Source organism: Gorilla gorilla, chromosome 22, assembly GCF_029281585.2.
Source record: "Gorilla gorilla gorilla isolate KB3781 chromosome 22, NHGRI_mGorGor1-v2.1_pri, whole genome shotgun sequence".
Lineage (NCBI taxonomy): Eukaryota > Metazoa > Chordata > Mammalia > Primates > Hominidae > Gorilla > Gorilla gorilla.
The window spans coordinates 35,316,282-35,338,888 of record NC_073246.2 but is presented as its reverse complement, the minus strand read 5'-3'; the positions used below and the strand labels follow the sequence as shown (position 1 = coordinate 35,338,888).

The 22,607-nt window shown below is 46.8% G+C and overlaps 1 protein-coding gene and 1 long non-coding RNA gene across 2 annotated transcripts in view; one reads left to right on the top strand and one right to left on the bottom strand.

Moving 5' to 3' along the window:
- Positions 1–4,041: 4,041 nt before the first annotated feature.
- LOC129529326 (uncharacterized) lies at positions 4,042–16,985 on the top strand. The gene is made up of 4 exons (XR_010132390.1): positions 4,042–4,195; positions 10,152–10,235; positions 12,412–12,616; positions 16,670–16,985. It is a non-coding gene; the product is annotated as an uncharacterized lncRNA (long non-coding RNA).
- IFNGR2 (interferon gamma receptor 2) overlaps positions 11,971–22,607 on the bottom strand; it is a 34,131-nt gene continuing 23,494 nt past the window's right edge. Inside the window, exons 4-7 of the mRNA XM_031005115.3 lie at positions 22,419–22,567; positions 17,135–17,294; positions 16,601–16,758; positions 11,971–12,671 (exon numbers count right to left, since the gene is read on the bottom strand). Of these exons, the coding sequence (XP_030860975.2) occupies positions 12,537–12,671; positions 16,601–16,758; positions 17,135–17,294; positions 22,419–22,567 (602 nt within the window). The 3' untranslated portion in view covers positions 11,971–12,536. The remainder of the gene's footprint in view (positions 12,672–16,600; positions 16,759–17,134; positions 17,295–22,418; positions 22,568–22,607) is intronic.

Sequence of the window (22,607 nt, the reverse complement as noted above, 5' to 3'; positions counted from 1 at the left end):
CAACGACAGCTCTCACTGCACCTTCAAATGCTGGAGCTCAAGCAATCCTCTTACCTCCGCTTTCCAAGCAGCTGGGACCACAGGTACGTGTCATCACGTCTGGTTAATTAAAAAAAAAATGTTTTGGGAGGCCTAGGTGGGCAGATCACGAGGTCAGGAGATCGAGACCATCCTGGCTAACATGGTGAAACCCTGTCTGTACTAAAAATACAAAAAAATTAGCCGGGCGTGGTGGGGGTCACCTGTAGTCCCAGCTACTTGGGAGGCTGAGGCAAGAGAATGGCGTGAACCTGGGAGGCGGAGCTTGCAGTGAGCCAAAATCGTGCCGCTGCACTCCAGCCTGGGCAACAGAGCAAGACTCCATGTCAAGAAAAAAAAAAGTTGTTTTTTGTAGAGACGGGGGTCTCACTATGCTGTTCTGGGTGAACTGGTCTCAACACATCCACCTGCCTCAACCTCACAAAGTGCTAGGTTGACAGGCATGAGCCACCACACGCAGCCCTGAATTTGTTTTTTAGTTGTGAGCAAATCACTTAATTTTCTGTTTCTTCATTTTTAAAAAAGAGATAATGTGGTCAGGCGTGGGGGCTCACGCCTGTAATCCCAGCACTTTGGGAGGCCGAGGCGGGTAGATCACGAGGTCAGGAGTTCAAGACCAGCCTGGCCAACATACTGAAACCCGGTCTGTACTAAAAATACAACAAATTAGCCAGGCGTGGTGGTGCACCCCTGTAATCCCAGCTACTCAGGAGGCTGAGGCAGGGAGAATTGCTTGAACCCGGGAGGCAGAGGTTGCGGTGAGCCAAGATTGCGCCACTGCACTCCAGCTTGGGTGACAAAGCGAGACTCTGTCTAAAAAATAAAAAATAAATAAAAACATAAAAGAGATAATGTTAGTATCCACTCTTAGAAATATTATGAGTTAGGGCAGAATCTTTGGTAATCATCTACAAATGCATGTGATTCCCTTACTAAGGTTCTCAAGCTGTCACATAGATTCAGTGGTCATTGAATCTGAGTGTTGTTTGTGTGTGGACCAATATTATCAGAGTATTCCATTTTATTGCTCTGAGATCCTTGTATTCCTTGTGCTGTTGCCACTGAGTAAAAACCCAGCGGCTGTATTTTTCCAGTATATATATATATGTGTGTGTGTGTGTGTGTGTGTGTGTGTGTGTATTTCTGTACACAAGACGTTGACTTGACATTGATTTGCATCAACATAATGAAATTGGAAGACTGAAAGATTGATAATATCAAACCATATAATTTGGCCCCTTGAGCAAGAGTCCCCAGAGGGTTTGACATGGGTGCATTGAACTCATGATCTCTACATTTTTCCCCAGTGGAAGGGTTTTCAGTCACAACATCAACTCAGGAGTCTTTGTTTTCATTGTTCTTTTTTATGGAGTCCTTTTTACAGTGTCTCACTCTTGCCCAGGCTGGAACGCCGTGGTGTGATTATAGCTCACTACTGCCTTGAACTCCTTGGCTCAAGCAGTCCTCCCCTCAGTCTGCTGAGTAGCTAGGACTATAGGTGTGCACCATCACAGTCAGCTCACCTTTTTAGATTTAGTTGCACCTTTCCCAAGTTGCTTGTAGAACACTGGTGGCCCTGAAGGTGTACCTGAGAAAAAGTGTGTGTGTCAAAGAAGCTTGGGAAACCCTGGGCTGAACTAGGTCTAAACATGTTTTTTCTTTCTTTATTTCTTGATTTTTTTTTTTTTTTTCAGATGGAGTTTTGCTCTTGTCACCCAGGCTGGAGTGTAGTGGTGCAATCTCGGCTCACTGCAACCTCTGTCTCCCAGGTTCAAATGGTTCTCGTGCCTCAGCCTCCCGAGTAGCTGGGTTTACAGGTGGGTACCATCATACCCGGCTAATTTTTGTATTTTTAGTAGAGACATGGTTTCACCATATTGGCCAGGCTGGTCTCAAATTCCTGACCCCAGGTGATCCACCTGCCTTGGCCTCCCAAAGTGCTGGGATTACAGGCGTGAGCCACTGCGTCCCGCCTTCTTGCTTAGTTTTTTTTAGAGAGGGGTCTTGCTATATTGCCCAGGCTGGTCTTGAATTCCTGAGCTCAAGCGATCCTCCTGCCTCAGCCTCCTGAGTAGCTGGGACTAGAGGTGCAAGTCACCACACTAGGCTCCAAAACACCTTTTTAAAATTCTGTAAAGTTCTTTTCTTTCTTAGAGTTTTTTTTTTTTTTTTTTTTAAGTGTGTATTGTATGTCTTTAGGAGGAAGGTGTCAATTATATGGTGTTTCCTATTACTGAGACTTGGAAATTTATCTCCTGGAACATGTTGAAAAATGTAATTTGGGGCCAGGCACAGCGGCTCTCACCTGTACTCCCAGTACTTTGGGAGTCCGAGGCGGGCAGATTACTTGAGGTCAGGAGTTCGAGATCAGCCTGGCCAACATGGTGAAACCCATCTCTACTAAAAATACAAAAAATTAGCCAAGTATGGTGGTGCATGCCTGTAATCCCAGCTACTTGGGATGCTGAGGCAGGAGAATTGCTTGAGCCCAGGAGGCAGAGGCTGCAGTGAGCTGAGATCAAGCCACTGTACTCCAGTGTGGGCAACAGAGCAAGACTGTCTCAAAAAATAAAAATAAATAAAAAAAACAAAAGAAAAATGTAGTTTGGGGAAAGTGCTGCTATGGTGGCTTTAGAATAGATAGAACACAGGGAATTAACAAAAGGAGAGGAAAATGTTTAGGTGTGGGCATGGCTGGCTTTGGGAAAAGCCTGTGGCCAGCCTGATTATGGGGAATAAAAATGGTGGCAGGAGGGCACAGTAGGAAGAATTCTTCCAATTGCGTTGTTACTAGACAGTTGTGGTTTGGGCGCTGGGATTCTCGGAGGCCTATGGATTTAAGTTTAGGTTGGTTTACTTCTCCTTTATTCCCTTATTCTGGCACTGCCACTTATTAGCTATTTGACTGCAAGACTGTTCCCCTGTCTGTAAGTATGTTTGAGAATTAATCTGAGGAAATGCTTAACAAAGTTCCTGGAAATAATAAGTGATTCACACAAGTAGGCTTTTTTTTTCCTTTTTTTTTTTTTTTTGAGAGAGAGTCTCACTCTGTCATCCAGGCTGGAGTGCAGTGGCTCACTGCAGCCTCAGCCTCCTGGGTTCAAGCCATTCTCATGCCTTGGCCTCCCAAGTAACTGGGATTGTAGGCACATGCCACCACGCCCGGCTAATTGTTTTTGTATTTTTAGTAGAGATGGGGTTTTGCCATGTTGGCCAGGCTGGTCTCGAACTTCTAACCTCAAGCGACCCGCCAGCCTTGGCCTCCCAAAGTGCAGGGAATTACAGGCGCCGTGCCCGGCATTTCTTATGATGACTTTTGAAGGGATGTTTCCTTTCTCATCTGATGACTTTTTAGCTTTTTGCCACAAGGTGGCATGCCATGCTAAGAAAAACAAGACTTCCAAGTTTAGAGCCTGCCAGAGCATTTTTTTGTAGCACTTTTATCACAGCTTAAGTAATTTTACGTAGGGTTTTGGATAGCAGTAAATGCCTCTTCAATTCTTTCAGCTGTGGCAGATAGGATATTTTAAATTTCTTTGAGTAAGTATGGCAGGACAGGCTGCCTAGACCCTCATGGATTATGCCAGTGTAGAGAGCACTGGGTCTTTAATTTGGGGAGCATGTTGACCTCTTCCCCACCCCAGAGGTCTAGACATAAAACCAGAGAGCTCTCCAAAAAGGATGTAAATTGTGCTCTTTTCCAGCAGCAGTTTCTGGTGGTTTTTTTTTTTTTTTTGAGACTGGGTCTCACTCTGTCACCCTCCGCCTCCCAGGCTCAAGCGATCCTCCCACCTCAGCCTTCCAAGTAGCTCAGGTGCATGCCACTACATCCTGGCTAATTGTTAATGTTTTGTAGAGATGGGGTTTCACCATGTTACCCAGGCTGGTCTCGAACTCCTGGGCTCAAAGGATCTGCCTACCTCAGCCTCCTAAAGTGCTGGGATTACAGGTATGAACCACTGCACCCAGCCAGCAGTTTCTTTTGTTTCTTTTTCTTTCTTTTTTTTTTTTGTAAAGAGATGGAGTCTCACTATTTTACCCAGGCTAGAGTACAGTGGCTTTCACAGGGATGAACATTGCACACTTCGACCTGGAACTCTTGAGCTCAAGTGACCCTCCAGCCTCAGCCTCCCAAGTAGCTGGGACTATAGTACAGGTCTGTACTCCAACAGTTTCTACTCCTGGTGCCAAAAACATTATTCAGTATGATCAATGTACTTCCCTCCCACCATGGAAGTTGTGAGTTTAGAAATTAACCTTTTTTTTTTGAGACAGGGTCTGGCTCTGTCACCCAGGCTGGAGTGCAGTGGTGTGAGCTCGGCTCACTGCAACCTCTGCCTCCCAGGCTCAAGAGATCCTTTCACCTCAGCCTCCTGAGTAGCTTGGACTACAGACGCACGCCATCATGCCTGACTAATTGTATTTTTTGTAGAGACGCGGTTTCACCATGTTGCCCAGATTGGTCTGGAGCGCCTGAGCTCAAGCGGTCTGCTCACCTCAACCTCCCAAAGTGCTAGGATTACAGGCGTGAGCCACTGCGCCCAGCCTGAGATTAACTTTTTATGTTGAAATTACATCAGACTTACCAGGAGAGTTATAAAAATAGCACAGAGAGGCCAGGCATGGTGGCTCACGCCTATATCTCAGTGCTTTGGGAGGCCAAGGTGGGCGGATCACCGGAGGTCAGGAATTCAAGACCAGCTTGGCCAACATGGTGAAATCCCATCTCTACTAAAAATACAAAAATTGGCCAGGCGTAGTGTCAGGTGCCTATAATCCCAGCTACTTGGGAGGCTGAGGCAGGAGAATCGCTTGAACCCAGGAGGCGGAAGTTGCAGTGAGCCAAGACCCCGCCATTGCACTCCAGCCTGGGCGACAGAGCGAAACTCTGTAAAAAAAAAAAAAAAAAAAAAAAAAACACAAAGAATTCCTGTATAACCTTCAGATTCCCAGAAGTTAACATTTTACTACATTTGCTTTGGTCTGTTATTTTAAATGTTTGGCAGCATGTTGCAGATGTGACGCCTGTTTACTTACCCTTGAATCCTGTGTATATTTCCCCCCAAACATCACTGCGATACAATGCCAAAGTCAGAAAATTAACATTGATACAGTACTTTGTGCCTTATTCAAATTCTTCAGATTACCCCTGTAATGTACTTTATAGTAAAGAAAAAACCTCTATTTTTCTGTGGCAGGATCCTGCCCATGGTCAAACGTTGCATTTAGTCGTCATATCCCTGCAGTGTCTCTTATATTTGGAATGGTTCTTCAGTCTTTGTCTTCTGTGACTAGGCATTTGGAACTTGAGTGGCTTACGTATCAGGACTACTAGCAGTTGCTGTGTGCCTTTGTGTTCCGTTTAGGTCAACAGCACCTGTGGGGTTGTGTGGTGCACAGCCTACAGGAATGTACCCACAGCCCCGACTACTGGTGCTCCACTATTTTAGTAGTTAGCATGGGGCTGGCCACTTGAGAAGTGTCTGGATCTGGAGGACACTTGAAGGTACTCACAGTTGTATTAAGGGTCACAGGAAAATTTCAGAAAGTAAATAGTCAAGAAACACATTAGTTTGATTGATTAATTGAATTTTATGCCAGGCAAAATTTTGTACCTGCCCATCTCCAAGGACCTCAGGGTCCTCCTACCTGGACTTACCAGCTCTTTAAGGGTTTGACCCTCTCTTAGGCTTTTCAGATACAAAAATACTCTTATTACCCACAGAGAATAGATCAGATATTTTTATTCACCTGAATGTAGAAATGAAACGAGTTGAATTAATATTTACAGTTATTATACATTGTTACTCATATCACTATTTAATTTCAAGGAAAATCATTAATATCATATGTTGTGCTTTTTGTTTTGATTTGTTTTGTTTTTGTTTGTTTGTTTGTTTGTTTGTTTTTTGAGACAGAGTCTCTCTCTGTTAGCCCAGGCTGGAGTGCAGTGGCACGATCTTGCTCACTGCAACCTCCGCCTCCCAGGTTCAAGTGATTCTCATGCCTTAACCTACTGAGTAGCTGCAACTACAGGCATGCACCATCATGCCTGGCTAATTTTTGTATTTTTAGTAGAGACGGGGTTTCTCCATGTTGGCCAGGCTAGTGTCGAACTCCTGACCTCAAGTGATCTGCCTGCCTCTGCCTCCCAAAGTGCTGGGATTACAGGCGTGAGCCAGCGCGCCTGGCCACATATCATTTGATGCTTATGTTGTAGCTAGGTATATGGATGTAAAGTAACCCTGAGGGTCTGCCTCCCTCCTCTTTTTTTGATAACTGAGGGGCCCAGAGAAGCTAGTGCTGCCTGTATTTCTACAATGGGATGAATTTTTAGGCTATCATTTTTTAGGAATGTCTAGGTGTCATTCCTAGAGCATTGGCAAGTTGCCCTGACCAGAGTCCTCTCCTTAGCAGCGGGTGGCTCTGAGGCCCCAGGTCCCAAGTAACCACTCTGACCGGTTTCCGTACCCTCCCAAGCGTAGCCAGCTGTTTTCCCTCACCACAGACTGGAAACATGGAGAAAGACGTCACTTTCACTTCATTCCCGTGGGACAGTCCTTGCGTCTCAAGGGAGGCTGGGAGTGGCAGTGAAGGGTGGGGAGGCGTGACTGCATCTCCGGAAACTGCTGGGGTGGAGTCTCACTTCTCATCAAACAGAAGGATAGCTGGGGATGTTCTCATCTCAAATAGAGACTATTTGGCAAACAGCAAATATATTTTGAAGGGCTCTGGGCGCCTCAGAGATGTGATTGCATAGTGTGGAAGTTGTCAGAATCAAAATGGAGTCACTTGTGCTTCAAACAAACAAGCAAACAAACAAAAAACCCTGACAAATAGAGCTGGGGAAGGCCATGAAGGATTCTCATGCAAAAATGCTTGATAACACAAATGATCACAAGGCCGGGCGTGGTGGCTCATGCCTGTAATCCCAGCATTTTAGAAGGTTGAGGCAGGTGGATCACTTGAGGTGAGGAGTTCAAGACGAGCCTGGGCGACATGGCAAAATCCCATCTCTACTAAAAATACAAAAAATTAGCCAGGCATGGTGGCGGATGCCTGTAGTCCCCGCTACTAAGGAGGCTGAGACAGGAGAATTTCTTGAATCCAGGAGGCAGACGTTGCAGTGAGCTGTGATTGCATCACTGCCCTCCAGCTTGGGTGACAGAGCAAGACTCTGTCTCTAAATAAATAAATAAATAAAAATGATCACAAAAGACTGCAAAAATCTCAACCTTGCACAAAGCCTTTCACCGCCTTACACAACAAACACTTTTATGAGGACATCTGCCCAATAACTGCCTGTCTAACCTTGGAATGGCATCCCCCTTGCTATTGATCCTTATAGCCAAGGATAATTATCTTAAAACAGTGATCTAATCCTCATTTTTTCCTTTAAGAACCTTTGTTTTCTTTCACCTTCCTAAATATGTACATAGTTTATTCTGGCACACGTGTTCCCCTTGTAATACCCTATTCCCAAATCAGTATCATTTCCTTTCAGAGAGCTTCTCTCTGTTGTGGCACTTCAAAGACATAGTGGCCATAGTGACTATGCAGGCTTCTTTAAATGTTATGTACCAAGAAGTCCTTTTTTTTTTTTTTTGAGACAGATTCTTGCTCTGTTGCCCAGGTTGAGGTGCAGTGGTGTCGTCTGGGCTCACTGCAACTTCCACCTTGTGGGTTCAACCGATTCTCCTGCCTCAGCCTCCTGAATAGCTGGGATTACAGGCACCTGCCACCGCGCTGGGCTGATTTTTGTATTTTTAGTAGAGACAGGGTGTCACCATGTTGGCCAGACTGATCTTGAACTCCTGACCTCAGGTGATCCGCTCACCTGAGCCTCCCAAAATGCTGGGATTACGGGTGTGAGCCGCCGTGCCCTGCCAGAAGTCCATTTTTATGTGATTTAAACACTATGGACAGAGACGTTATTTTATTTTATTATTATTTTTTGAGACAGAGTCTTGCTCTGTCGCCCAGGTGGAGGGCAGTGGTGCAGTCTTGGCTCACTGCAACCTCTGCCTCCCAGGTTCAAGTGATTCTCCTGCCTCAGCCTCCTGAGTAGCTGGGATTACAGGCACACATCACCACACCCTGCTAATTTTTGTATTTTTAGTAGGGACGGGGTTTCACCATGTTGGTCAGGCTGGTCTCAAACTCCTGACCTCATGATCCCTCCTGCCTCAGCCTCCCAAAGTTCTGGGATTACAAGTGTGAGCCCCCGCACCCAGCCTATTTTATTATTATTTTTGAGACAGAGTCTTGCTTTGTCACCAGGCGTGCAGTGGCACGATCTCTGCTCACTGCAACCTCTGCATCCCAGGTTGAAGTAATTCTCCTGCCTCAGCCTCCTGAGTAGCTGGTACTAGAGGCGCATGTCGCCATGCCTGGCTTTTTTTTTTTTTGTATTTTAGTAGAGACAGGGTTTCATCATGTTGCCCAGGCTGGTCTCAAACTCCAGAGCTCAGGCAATCCGCCCGCCTCGGCCTCCCAAAGTGCTAGGATTACAGGTGTGAGCCACCACGCCTGGCCAGAGACGTGATGTTAAAAGATATAGATGTCTCAGGCAGATGACCCAAGCCCTGGCTAGGAACTGAGATGTTCCCCAGGAAGGTAATTGCTGGGCGGGAGGCAGCTGGTTTTTCTTCAGTGTAGCATATCGGCTGCTGCCCTATGAAGTCTCCTTTCTTTGCCCCTACCATGGCTCCAGCTCCTGCCCTGGGGCTTCCCCTCTTCACCCCCATGCCAATCAGCTCCTCTGAAGCTTCCCTCTCCTTCACCTTCTGGGTTCTTTTTATTCTTTTCTTTTTTGAGTTGGGGTCTCACTGTGTCACCCAAGCTGGAGTGCAGTGGCATGATCTAGGCTCACTGCAACCTCAGCCTCCCAAGTTCAAGCAATTCCCTTCGCTCAGCCTCCTGAGTAGCTGGGATTACAGGCATGCACCACCATGCCCAGCTAATTTTTGTATTTTTAGTAGACACGGTATTTCACCATGTTGGTCAGGCTGGTCTCAAACTCCTGGCCTCAAATGATCCGCCCACCTCAGCCTCCCAAAGTGCTGGGATTACAGGTGTGAACCACTACACGCAGCTTACCTTCTGGGTTCTAATAAATATTTATGAACAGTGAAATTTGAATATCATAGAATTTTCATGTGTGATGAAATATTCTTCTTTTGACTTTTTCTCTATTCCAAGTTGTAAAAGCTATTCTTAGCACACGGGTTTTACAAAAACAGGGAATGGGCTGATTTGGCAAGTAGGTTATGGATTATGCCCTGTCAACGGATTATTTATAAGAGTGCTTCCAACTCAAAAATTTTGACTGTGTACTTAGCTTGACTTTATTTTATTTTTCTTGAGACAGAGTCTTGCTCTGTTGCCCAGGCTGGAGTGCAGAGGTGCCATCTCAGCTCACTGCAACCTCCGCTTCTCGGGCTCAAGTGATTCTCCTGCCTCAGCTTCCCAAGTAGCTGGGATTACAGGTGTGAGCCACCACGCCCAGCTAATTTTTGTATTTTTAATAGAAACAGGTTTTCGCCATGTTGACCAGGCTTGTCTCAAACTCCTGACCTCATGATCCACCCACCTCAGCCTCCCAAAGTGCTCGGATTACAGGTGTGAGCCACTGCGCCTGGCCTTGACTAGTGTAAATACTAATCCCATCAATTAGTCATTTATTTTATTAACGAGAATGAGGCATTTCATTTCAGAAAATACTATTTAAGGCTGGGCACAGTGGCTCACACCTGTAATCCCAGCACTTTGGGAGGCTGAGGTGAGCGGATCACCTGAGGTCAGGAGTTTGAGACCAGCCTGACCAACATAGTGAAACCCCATCTCTACTAAAAATACAAAAATTAGCTGGGTGTGGTGGCGCACATCTGTAATCCCAGCGACTCTGGAGGCTGAGGCACAAAAATCGCTTGAACCCGGAAGGCAGAGGTTGCAGTGAAGTGAGATTGTGCCACTGCGCTCCAGCCTGGGCAACAGGGTGAGACTGTGTCTCTAAATAAATAAATGGGGTGGCACAGATGCACTTACCCTAACAGAGTTGATCTGCCCTCTGTCCTGCTGGGCTCAAACTCTTTCCTGTTCTCCTGCTATAGATGTATCCTCCACTCCTCGCTGGGCACCATCCTGCTGCCCAACAGAAGAAGCTCTTCTGTCTCCGATTTCCTGAACGGTCTAAGGTAAGTCTTTACAACTCGTATCTACAACTTCTTCCTTCAAACTTGTCTACTTAAGGTGCACCTAATGCATACAACAGATGCTTCACAGGGAGACTTGTGTGCATGGGGTGGGAGTGGGCCTTGTTTTTCTAACTCTTGCCACTGCAGACAGCATGGTACACAATACTTAGAGAGTTAGCCACTTTCGCCGGACACGGTGGCTCACGCCTGTAATCTCAACCCTTTGGGAGACCAAGGTGGGTGGATCATGAGGTCAGGAGTTCGAGACCAGCCTGGCCAACATGGTGAAACCCCATCTCTACTAAAAATACAAAAATTAGCCAGGCATAGTGGTGCACGCCTGTAATCCCAGCTATTCGGGAGGCTGAGGCAGGAGAATTGCTTGAACCTGGGAGGTGGAGGTTGCAGTGAGCTGAGATTGCACCACTGCACTCCAGCCTGGGCGACAGAGTGAGACTCTGTCTCAAAAGAAAAAAAAAAAAAAAAAGCCACTTTCTTACCAGCAGTACAGGACCCCAATTGCCTCCCATGTAGCTGGGATTATAGGTGCCTGCCACCACACTCAGCTAATTTTTGTGCTTTTAGTAGAGACAGGCTTTCACCACGTTGGCCAGGCTGGTCTCGAACTCCTGCCCTCAGGTGATCTGCCTTCCTCGGCCTCCCAAAGTGCTGGGATTACAGGTGTGAGCCACCGTGCCCAGCCTATAAATGGATTTTAAATACATATCCTTTGAACAACAGAGCCCGACAGTACTGACACAATCAGATGACTTGCGTGCTCAGTAGATAACATTACTATTGATTAATCAGTTAATTCTCTTTAGTGCCCACAAATCCCTGCCTTGGTCAACACAGTGTGACTTGTCACATATAAATGAAGTGCTAATGTGCCTTCTGCAAATCCTCCTTATAACTTTTATATTTTTGAGACAGGGTCTCTTGCTCTGTTGCCAAGGCTGGAATGTAGTGGTGTAATCATTGCTCACTACAGCCTTGAACTCCTAACTCCTAGGCTCAAATGATCCTCTGGTCTCAGCCTCCTGAGTAGCTGGGACTACGGGTGTGCACCACCACGACTAGCTAACTTTTTATTTTTTTTGAAAAATAAAATTTTTTTTTTGTGAAATTTTATTTTTTTGTGAAAACAAGGTCTCACTATGTTGCCCAGGCTGTTCTCAAACTCCTGGCCTCAAGCGATCCTCCCATCTTGACCTCCCAGCACAGGCATGAGCCACCGTGCCCAGCCCTCTTTTTTTTTGAGATAGGGTTTTGCTCTGCCTCCCACGCTGGAGTGCAGTGGCATCATTTCGGCTCATGGTAACCTCCGCCTCCCAGGCTAAAGCATCCTCCCACTTTAGCCTCTCAAGTAGCTGGGACTACAGGTGCATGTCATCATGCCTGGCTAATTTTTGCATTTTTCACAGAGACAGGGTTTCACCATGTTGCCCAGGTGGGTCTAGAACTCCTGGCCCCAAGTGATCCACCCACCTCAGCCTCCCAAAGTGCTGGGATTATAGGCGTGGGCCACTACACTAGGCCCCGGCCTTCTTTATAACCTTTGGAGGATCAAGTGACATCCATAGGAAGTGTTTGCTGAGTTCCCATGAGGCCTCAGTAGCTCTAGCAGGTGTTATTTAAGAAAAAACAAGTTTAGATTGAGTAATTTTAGAAAGCTGAAACTCTGCAGAAAATAGGCTACAATAAAGAAAAGACTTCACATAGACTTTAAAAAACATGCACTATACAATCTTTTATTTCCAGTTTAAAAACAAAATCTTAAATTACTAGGAGTATATTTACAAGATTTATTACATTTTAAGCCAGCACACCATGGATGTACATGAAGGGCCACTCAGTGTCCCTCGCTGGGACAGGTTGTGTGACCTGCCCAAGGGGCTCTGGCTCATTTGCCAAAGTCAAGAAGACGACCAGGTCTTCTGACTGCTCAGCCCAACCAATAATGAAAAAAGTATCAGAGATGTGTCATATCCATTTTGCTAACAAGCAATTACATGCCTTTTTAGTGTTTAAGAGAAGCCTTAATTTTCCTGGGATATCTCCGTAAAATCATTCTGGAAACTTGTTTGATTTTGAAAATTCTTTAAGAAAAAAAAAAAAAAAAGCTTGTCACCCCCATGAGACCTGCTGTCTCAGACCTGCTCTCTCATGTCTGCAGGGACAGGCCTTTTAGAGGCAGCAAAAGGGAATACTGGTCTCTGGAAAGTCCAGACAGAACTCTAGCAGCTCCGATGGCTTGATGATCTCTTCCAGGGAGCCGGTGGGCTAGGCCCATGCTTTGGTTCAAAGCGTTTGGAGAACATCTTCTTGCTCCTTTTCCGGAAACGAGATAATGGACACAGAGTCCCAGACGTCATCCTTTGGTGAGCTGTCCTTGTCCAAGGCCTCTAAGATGGGCTGAGTTGGGTCCTTTAAATACTTGAGGAGGTTGGAAAGCAAAATTGTAATTAGTTTACCAGTTCAGTGTACCAGACCTTTTAACTTTAGTTTTTGTTTTTAATTCTTTTTTTTTTGAGATGGAGTCTCACTCTCGCCTAGGCTGGAGTGTAGTGGTGTGATCTCAGCTCACTGCAACCTCTGCTTCCCAGGTTCAAGCGATTCTCCTGCCTCAACCCTCCAAGTAGCTGGGACTACAGGTGCCCACCACCTCGCCCGGCTAATTTTGTATTTTTAGTAGAGACAGGGTTTCACTATGTTGGCCAGGCTGGTCTCAAACTCCTGATCGCAAATGATCCACCCACCTCGGCCTCCCAAAGTGCTGGGATTATAGGCGTGAGCCACTACGCCTGGCCTACTTTAGTTTTAATTGGTATAGTTATTTTATTCAGATATAAGTTGATTCTGTCCACCAATGACATAACTTCTTTTTCTTTTTATTCAACAATGAAACAATTTTTTTTTTGAGACGGAGTTTCACGTTGTTGCCCAGGCTGGCGTGCAATGACACGATCTCGTCTCACTGCAACCTCTGCCTCAGCCTCCCAAGTAGCTGGGATTACAGGCATGCACCACCACACCCTGCTAATTTTGTATTTTAAGTAGAGACGGGGTTTCTCCATGTTGGTCAGGCTGTCTCGAACTCCTGACCGCAGGTGATCCGCCCGCCTCGGCCTCCCAAAGTGCTGGGATTACAGGTGTGAGCCACTGCACCCGGCAACAATTTTTTATTGTTGTTGAGTCAGTCTCTCTTTCGCCCAGGCTGGAGTGCAGTGGCGCGATCTCGGCTCACTGCAACTTCCGCCTCCTGGGTTCAAGCAATTCTCCTGCCTCAGCCTCCCAAGTAGCTAGGATTGCAGGCATGCACCACCACGGCTGGCTAATTTTTTTTTTTTTTTCTTGAGACGGAGTCTTGCTCTGTTGCCAGGCTGGAGTGCAGTGGCGTGGATCTCAGCTCACTGCAGCCTCCGCCTCCTGGGTTCAAGTGATTCTCCTGCCTCAGCCTCCCGAGTAGCTGGGACTACAGGCGCATGCCACCATGCCTGGGTAATTTTTGTATTTTTAGTAGAGACAGGGTTTCACCCTGTTGGCCAGGATGGTCTCGATCTCCTGACTTCATGATCCACCCACCTCGGCCTCTCAAAGTGCTGGGATTACAGGCATGAGCCACCGCACCCAGCCAACAACTTCTAATAGTTGAACACTCCTTACCCCTCATCTCAGTAATCACTTTAATACTCATCCCAGGGCTGACCATGTTAATATGCTGAGAGTTTAAAAGGGCAAAACTCAGGAAAAGCAAGTTTTGTTTTTTGTTTTTTTCTTCTGATTTTCTGATTGGAAGAAAAGCAAGTTCTTCCTTGCAACCCTCAGTGTAGGCCTGTGGGTTATTAATCTTAAGACGTCTCTAAAATTGTAACCTTTCAGTGAAGGGGCTCTTGTTCAGCTGTGATGGGGAAAAAGAGGGCAAGTTCACAAGCATCGGTCTCAGGCACTCCTCCACCCCTCCCCTTGCATCAGCGCACAGCAAGCAGAGAATCTGGGAGCGAGGGCCTTAGGCCTTACATATAAAGGGGTGTTTCCCAGCGATTAATTTCCCTTTTGCTCCCGCAGGCTTTAGGCTTAGCCATAGATTCACCAAGTTACCAAGAATCTAGTGTCTAGCTCTTGGAAATGCTGAAAGATACTGAAAGACAATAAGCTTGTAGCTGACTGACTGAAAGAGGAACAAAACCAAAACATGTACCCTTGTGAAACCCCAGAATTATAAGTGAAACATGATTCACTGTTCCCATGTAACTCAGAGACCTTTGGCGGATGTTCTTTATGCTTTCCTAGAAAAGTGAACTGACAGGCCTGTGTTTTCTGTTCAGAGGAACGACTCATAGTATATTCATGTACTGGGGCTCAGCTGGTAGTTCTACCAGGAGAGAGAGAGAGATTATTACTGCAAGTAAGATTCTGAGACATGTTAGGAGCTGTGATTTTGTGACAATATTAACCAGGGAGGTTCTAGTAGGGAATCTGTATACTGCCTGTGTACCTACAATACATCATGGCAGATGAAGGAACAAGTGACTAGGGTTCTTTCTGAAAGTGCCGCTATGTTTCTGCAGACTTGGACCTTATCTAACCTCTGTTCATCCCACATGTAACTGAGTAACATTCTGTTTCCAACACCTTTACTCTAGGTTTACCCAAGAATAATGTGAAGCCTCCAGAAGCAAATGCTTTTTATTTATTTTTTTGAGATGGATTCTTGCTCTGCCACCCAAGCTAAAGTGCTATGGTGCGATCTTGGCTTACTGTAACTTCCACCTCCTGGGTTCAAGCAATTCTCCTGCCTCAGCCTCTCATGTAGCTGGGATTACAGGCGCCCACCACCACGCCCGGCTAATTTTTGTATTTTTGGTAGAGACGGGGTTTCACCATGTTGGCCAGGCTGGTCTCGGACTCCTGACCTCAGGTGATCTGCCCACCCTGGCCTCCCCAAGTGCTGGGATTACAGGTGTGGGTCACTGCGCCCGGCTGCAAGTGCTTTTTAAATGTTCTTCTCTCAGCTCGCCTCTGATCCCCAAAATGTCCTGACCGTGTCCTCAGAAGGCCCAATGGCCTCACAGAGCCTCAGGGGGCTGGGGTTATGCAGGAAAATAAGACTTTCCACAAGACCCACGCTACTGTTCTTTCTCAAGTCCTTTCAAATATTAGCAATACCCACTGGGCAATGGGTGCACGGGGCCTGGCACTCACAGCTCTGGGTGTTGACTCTGCCTTAGGGCCCTCCTAAGCACCCTGTGGGCCCCAAAGCTCAAGCTCCTGATCACTGTCTCCACCGCCTTCACGTCCTCCAGCCAGGCTGCTTCCCTGGCGCATTCTCCAGACAGCAGAGGAGACCTGCTGCCTCGGAGAGGGGCCTACTGCAGCCAATCTCCAGGCCAGGCCAGGCCACCTTTTTAGCCAACCCCATGCCATTAAAAAAAAAAATTAAATTGTGGTAAAATACACATAACATAAAATGTACCATCATAACTCTTTTTAGGTGTACAGTTCGGTTGTGCCAAGCACATTCACATTGTGCAGTCATGACCACCATCCATCTCCAGAACTCTGTACAGCCCCAGAACTGAAACTCTGGCCCCATTCAACATGAACTTCCCACTTCCCTCCCTCCACCACCGCAACCACCATTCTACTTCCTGTCTTTATGGATTTGATGACTCTGGGGACCTCATTTAAGTGGAAGCAGACAGTATCCTTTTGTGACTGCCCTACTCTACTCAGCATAATGTCCTCAAGGTCCATCTGTGTGGTAGGATGTGTCACAATCCCCTTCCTTTCTAAGGCTGAATGATATTCCATTGTATGGAAAGACCATCTATTAAAGATTTATCTATTAATCCTTCAATGACACCGGAGTGCTTCCATCTTTTGGCTGTTGTGAATCGTGTCAACATGAACATGGGTGTACAAACAACCCCATACCATTTTTAACCCAAATCTCTGTGTCCACGGCTTTGCCCACAGCTGCACTCTTAGGGGTTGCCAGGGGCAGTGGGGCCCTGATGTGTCACCATTAAGATGTCTGCATGGCCACGCGCAGTGGCTCACGCCTGTAATCCCAGCTCTTTGGGAGGCTGAGGTGGGTGGATCACTTGAGGTCAGGAGTTTGAGACCAGTCTGGCCAACAGAGCAAAACCCTGTTTCTACCAAAAATACAAAAATTAGCAGGCCATGGTGGTGAGCACTTGTAATACCAGCTACTCAGGAGGCTGAGGCAGGAGAATTGCTTGAACCTGGGAGATGGAGGCTGCAGTGAGCAGAGAGATTGTACCATGACACTCCAGCCTGGGCAATAGAGCAAGACCCTGTCTCAAAAAAAAAAAAAAAAAAAGAGATGTGTGCACACGTACCTCTTCTATCTGTAATGGGATGCTTGGTGGAGTGTGAAACCAGTATTTAATCAGGCCTCTGTATTTCAGGACCAGGAAGAAACAGGCTCCTGCCAGCACTGACAGCAACGAAAATGTTCCCACGGAGATCAGGATGACTTGCTGAAGCTCAGTGGAGGCTAAAAAGAGGACACAAAAGTGAACAGAATGATCTTCCTATGCACAACACAAACATCAGTTAATGTTCCATCCATGCTGCTTAAAGAGCATTCCTGTCCTAGTAAAATGGGCAAGTCCCTCTACCCCCACCCTCACCTGGTATGCTTACATTAATAGCTAAAGTCAATCCTGTAATGAAATAAAGCAAGTGGTAGCTGTCTGGTAGCCTCCACTACCGCAAATCTCAGCACAAGCTCATTATTCCTGCAGTTCAGCACTCTTCTCACTGGGTCTCCCCACTCCCACCACCCATGACCTCATAAGCATTCCCCAATTTCACTATTGGAGGAGTATTCTTTTCCCAGTTCAGAAAGGACATAAGAAGGTATATTTTACCATCTGCCATTGTTTCGTAGCAAGATATGTTGCTTAAATGCCCGACTCTAAAGATGTTACTTTTGTTCCAAAGCAGTTGTGCCTGGACTTGTAAACAGTACACTCTGAAGGGTTTTAAGTTATCCAATGAAATGGAGTTGCTTCTGAAAGGGCCTTTGACCTGTTTTAAAAACATCACAAGCACACACGTAAATGAACATGGCCAAGCTGCCTACATCTTTTCTGATGTTTCCTCAAATTCACTGTGAACACGACAACCAAAGGAGAACAAGATGCCATTTTTAGTGGGTCACTGGCTGGCAGTGGACACATTTTATGTGTGAAAATTGGTGTGTTGTGTGGCCAAAGAGGCTGATAGCTTTAGAACTGTGTTTCTGGCTGTGAGGTCTCAGAGTGCCCATTGTAGTAACTAGACTTCAGTAAATCCCAATTTCTAGGATAATCTTTTTCTCCTTTAACATTTTGGGCTGGATGGGGTGGCTCACGCCTGTAATCCCACCACTTTGGGAGGCCAAGGTGGGTGGATCACCTGAGGTGAGGAGTTAGAGACCAGCCTGGCCAACATTGCAAAACCCAGTCTCTACTAAAAGTACAAAAATTAGCTGGATGTGGTGGCACACACCTGTAATCCCAGCTACATGGGAGGCTGAGGGAGGAGAATCACTTGGACCAGGAGGCAGAGGGTGCAGTGAGCCGAGATTGCGCCAGCCTGGATGAAGAGCAAGACTCCATCTCAAAACAAACAAACATTTTGTATTTCTTTTTTTTTTTTTGAGATGGAGTTTCGCTCTGTCACCAGGCTGGATCGCAATGGTGCGACCTCGGCTCACTGCAACCTCCGCCTCCCAGGTTCAAGCAATTCTCCTGCCTCCAACTCCTGAGTAGTTGGGATTATAGACACCCACCATCATGTCTGGCTCATTTTTGTATTTTTAGTAGAAACAGGGTTTCACCACGTTGCCCAGGCTGGTCTCAAGCTCCTGATCTCAGGTGATCCACCTGCCTCGGCCTCCCAAAGTGCTGGGATTATAGGCGTGAGCCACCGCGCCTGGCCAACATTTTGTATCTCATGGTTAATCTAGATACCTCAAGTTAGTCAACAGAGAAAAAATTATTCTGGGAAATAATGTTCCTTTCATTCCCAACCTGCTTCTAGTTTGACCAAAATGTGCTTGAGCCTCCTATAGTTTCAGCTAAAATGACCTTATGGATTTATGTCATCAGGAGACAACTGGACCCTAGACTAGGAAGGTTCTGTGTCTCCTCTGCGCATCCCTCTGCTGCCTTGAGCAGGCCTTGCTGCCTCCCCACCTGGTCTTCCAGGCAGTGGCTCCTGTTGTCCTGGCAAGGCTGTCATTGTCCCATACCAAAGTGGAAAACAGCAATACCCTATTATGGCAGTATAGGGTTTCTTGCAAAGAACTGTTTTCTAATTTTGAGATACAATATAATCCACTGCAGCCACATGAAATGGTGGTATAACATATGCTTGAAAACATGGGAAGACAAAGCTGCTAAATTGTTAACTGAAAAAAGGCAGATTATTCAAATACAGAACATGTTATTTTTTAAAATACAAAAATAGGCCAGGCATGGTGGCTCATGCCTGTAATTCCAGCACTTTGGGAGGCTGAGGTGGGAGGATCACTTGAGTGCAGGAGTTTGAGCTTGGGTAACATAGTGAGACCCCCTCCCTCCGTCTCTACAGAAAATAGTAATAAAAAAATAAGCTGGTCATGGTGGTGCATGCCTATAGTCCCAGCTACTCGGAAGGCCAAAGTGGGAGGATGGCTTGAGCCTGGGAATTGGAGGCTACAGTGAGCTATGACTGCACCACTGCACTCCAGCCGGGTGACAGAGTGAAATTGTCTCTGAAAAATTAAAATTAAAAAATAAAAATATAAAAATAATTTATGATCTATGAATAGTAGTATTACTTGATGGTTTTACATTTTCTTTTCTTCTGTTTAATGGTGTTGGACTGCCAGGGCAGAGGAAGACACGATTTTAAGGACAAAAATTCCCTTTGGGTTTATTTCAGCATTCAATTGGAATTCCTAAAATTCAGAGTCACAGACTGCAGAAGAGCTAACGTAACAGGCCTAACACGAATGCCTTTTGAAGGGCCTGATTTCCAGGTCAACCCTTAGCTGACATCTGGGAATTTGTGTGTGTTTTTTGTTTGTTTTTTGAGATGGAGTCTTGCTCCGTTGCCCAGGCTGGAGTGCAGTGGTGTGATCTCGACTCACTGCAACCTCTGCCTCCCAGGTTCAAGCAATTCTCCTGCCTCAGCCTCCTGAGTAACTGGGATCACAGGTGCCCACCACCACGCCTGGCTAGTTTTTGTATTTTTAGTAGAGATGGGTTTTCACCATGCTAGCCAGGCTTGTCTCGAACCCCTGACCTCAAGTGATCTGCCTGCCTCGGCCTCCCAAAGTGCTGGGATTACAGGCGTAAGCCACTGCGCCCAGCCTGGGAATTTGGATTTCAAGTTTATCCCTCCCATTCCCAAACTGGTAAGGTGGCTTACTGTCCCTACACTGTTTGCACAATGTGTTTTCTTTATGAGGAGCATCTGCTTTCCTTCTGGGAGTCGGAATTTTGGCATACGCTACACAGAGGGTGCGTATGTGGCCAGCCCCCAGAAAAAGCCCTGGGCGCTGGGTCTCTCATAAGCCTCCCTGGCAGACAACAGTTCACATGTGCAGTCACAGCTTGCTGGTGGAGCAATGAAGTGTACCCTGCGTGACTCAGCTCGGGGAGGGCTCCTGGAAGCCTACCCCTGGACACCTGTGGACTTTCCTCCATGTGCCTCTTCCCTTTGCCGATTTTGCTTTGCATCCTTTTGCTGTAAAAAATCAGAGTGTGGGCCAGGCACAGACGTGGAGGCTGAGACAGGAAAATCTCTTGAACCCGTGAGCCGAGATTGTGGCACTGCACTCCACCCTGGGCGACAGAGTGAAATTCTGTCTCAAAACAAAAGAAATCAGAGTGTGACTCTGTGCTGAGTCCTGGGAGTCCTTTGAGCGATCTAGGGTGGGTCTTGGGGACCCTAACACACAGACTCACAGCTGGAACAAAGATCACATTGGTGGCTTTCAGAGTCATTTTCATCCTTGAACCTTTTGATCACGGAAGCCAAGTAGAGATGCTCTGGTCAAATGGAGGAAAGGGACTTGGGGGCCCTCACGGCTGCTCCTCTTCACAGGCTCCAGCTTACAGCTCAGTTGTTTCATTTTATACACGAGGAAGCTGCAGCCCAGAGAGGCTAAGTGACATGGTGCTAAGCGGGTCCCAGGCAGTGGAAGCCTGTTCTGTGTGCTCTTCATTAGGGCTTGCTGCTCAACAAGGCTGGCCCCAGGGTCCTGGAGCTGAGTTCTCCAGTGCTGGGCAGCCCTGCCCAGCTCTAGGATACAAGTGGCAACTCGCCCTCTGGGGGCTGACTCAGTGCAGAGAAGCGGATGGACTCTCTCCTAAAAAAAACAAAAGTATGGGCGGGCCCTTGGGGAGGGAGCATGGCAACACGGTGCCCTAGAGTGAAGAAACCAACCAAACGGTGGAGAAAAACATGGCCAGAGGGCCCACCCTACCTCTTGCATTTCCGGCACCATATCCAGTTGGAGAGGACAGACTTGGAAGAGGCAGAGTCTCTCTTCTGGATTCTGCCAGGCTCCCTCTATTCTAATCGACCCAGATCTTGAGCTCTGATTTGGAGAAATGATTTTTCCCTATTTCCTAGATGCTAAGTCTGTTTTTCAGTGAGTCTCACCCTTCCCAGTTTCATATTCCCCATAATGAAGAGGAGGCTGGGAACGGGCTCATGCCTGTAACCTCAGCACTTTTGGAGACTGAGGTGGGCAGATCGCTTGAGACCAGGAGTTCGAGACCAGCCTGGGCAACATGGCAAAACCCCATCTCTATAAAAAAAATTTTAAAATATTAGCCAGGTGTGGTTGGCACAGGCCTGTAGTTCCAGCTACTCGGGTGGCTGAAGTGGGTGGACTGATTGAGCCGGGGAGGTAGAGGTTGCAGTGAGCCAAGATGGTACCATAGTACTCTAGCCTGGGCGACAGTGAGACTGTCTCAAAAAAAGAACGATAATTAAAAAAAAAAAATGTAGGAGAAGTGCAGATACAAAGCGTGTGGCAGAAAAAGGTGGTGGTCAAGAGCAGGGCTCTGAAGCTAGGCATCTCTGCTCTGCTCTGCCAGTGATTCGCTGCTGACCTGAGGCAAGTCACTTAACGACTTGGATTCTCTCTCTGCAAACGGATTAGTATAAAGATGAAATGGGCCGGGCACGGTGGCTCATGCCTGTAATCCCAGCACTTTGGGTGGCCAAGGTGGGCAGATCACCTGAGGTCAGGAGTCCGAGACCAGCCTGACCAACGTGGTAAAAACCCTGTCTCTACTAAAAATACAAAAACTAGCTGGGCATCAAGAGCGAAACTCCAGCTCAAAAAAAAAAAAAAAAAAAAGATGAAATGAGATGAAGTATCTAAAATGCTGGCCCAGGGCCAAACACAAAGGAAGCTCTCAATAAATGTAAGCTCTTATCAAAAACCATAATAATGCTGAATTTAGGAAATCATGAAGTTCACATAGATAACAGAACCTCCTTAAATGCAGCTAGGATAATTTAGGCACTGGAGATGCTTCAAGACCATCATGTTTTTTCCTACACTCCCCGAGGCTGACCAGGCCCCTCTGATGTGATGCACCTCTGTCAACGTGAGCACCTGCCACAGCCCCTTGTGGATTGCGTTTCTGACCAATCTAAGCACCTGCAGTTCTCCACGTGTGCCACGCCTTCTCATACCTGCTGGTACTGCTCTCTGGAAAGCTCTTTCTCCCTCTGTTTCCCCCCGATTTCGCATGTGCCCTTTTCACAAACTGTTCAAACATTTATACAGTTAAGCCTTGCAGGCTGTAGTTGTGGATTCCTCATGGAGAACCAGGCCCACTAAAACCTCCTCCAAACAACAGAGCGTGGCAAAGGCATCGTAAGCAGGGCACCGGCAAAGTCTCAACCCCACACAAGGGACACAGAGTGACATCAAAGGATGGCTGGCCCTTCAGATCAGCCTAGCGGAGGGAGGTCTCAGCAAACCGAGTGGAAAAACAGGTCTTGAAGAGGACAATGAAAACAGGCTCAGGGCTCAGCCTCTATGGGGACACGGGGACATGGGGACACCCTGTTCTTGCCCATGTTAAAGGTTTCTTTCTTTTGCTAAGCCAGAAACTGCAAAGAAAAGAAAATCCAAACAAAAAAGAAACATGCTCTTGCCTGTTGGATTCCTCCTTTTTCCCAGTAATGGACATAATAACAAAAAAAGGCCGTGGAGGTATCAGCGATGTCAAAGGGAGAGGAGAACCTGATGATGAGGGAGCCTTCTCCTGGGGTCACCTCAATGTTTTCTGGAGGCCCGACAGTCACTGAAAAAGAATTACAAAGAGAAAACCACACACATACACA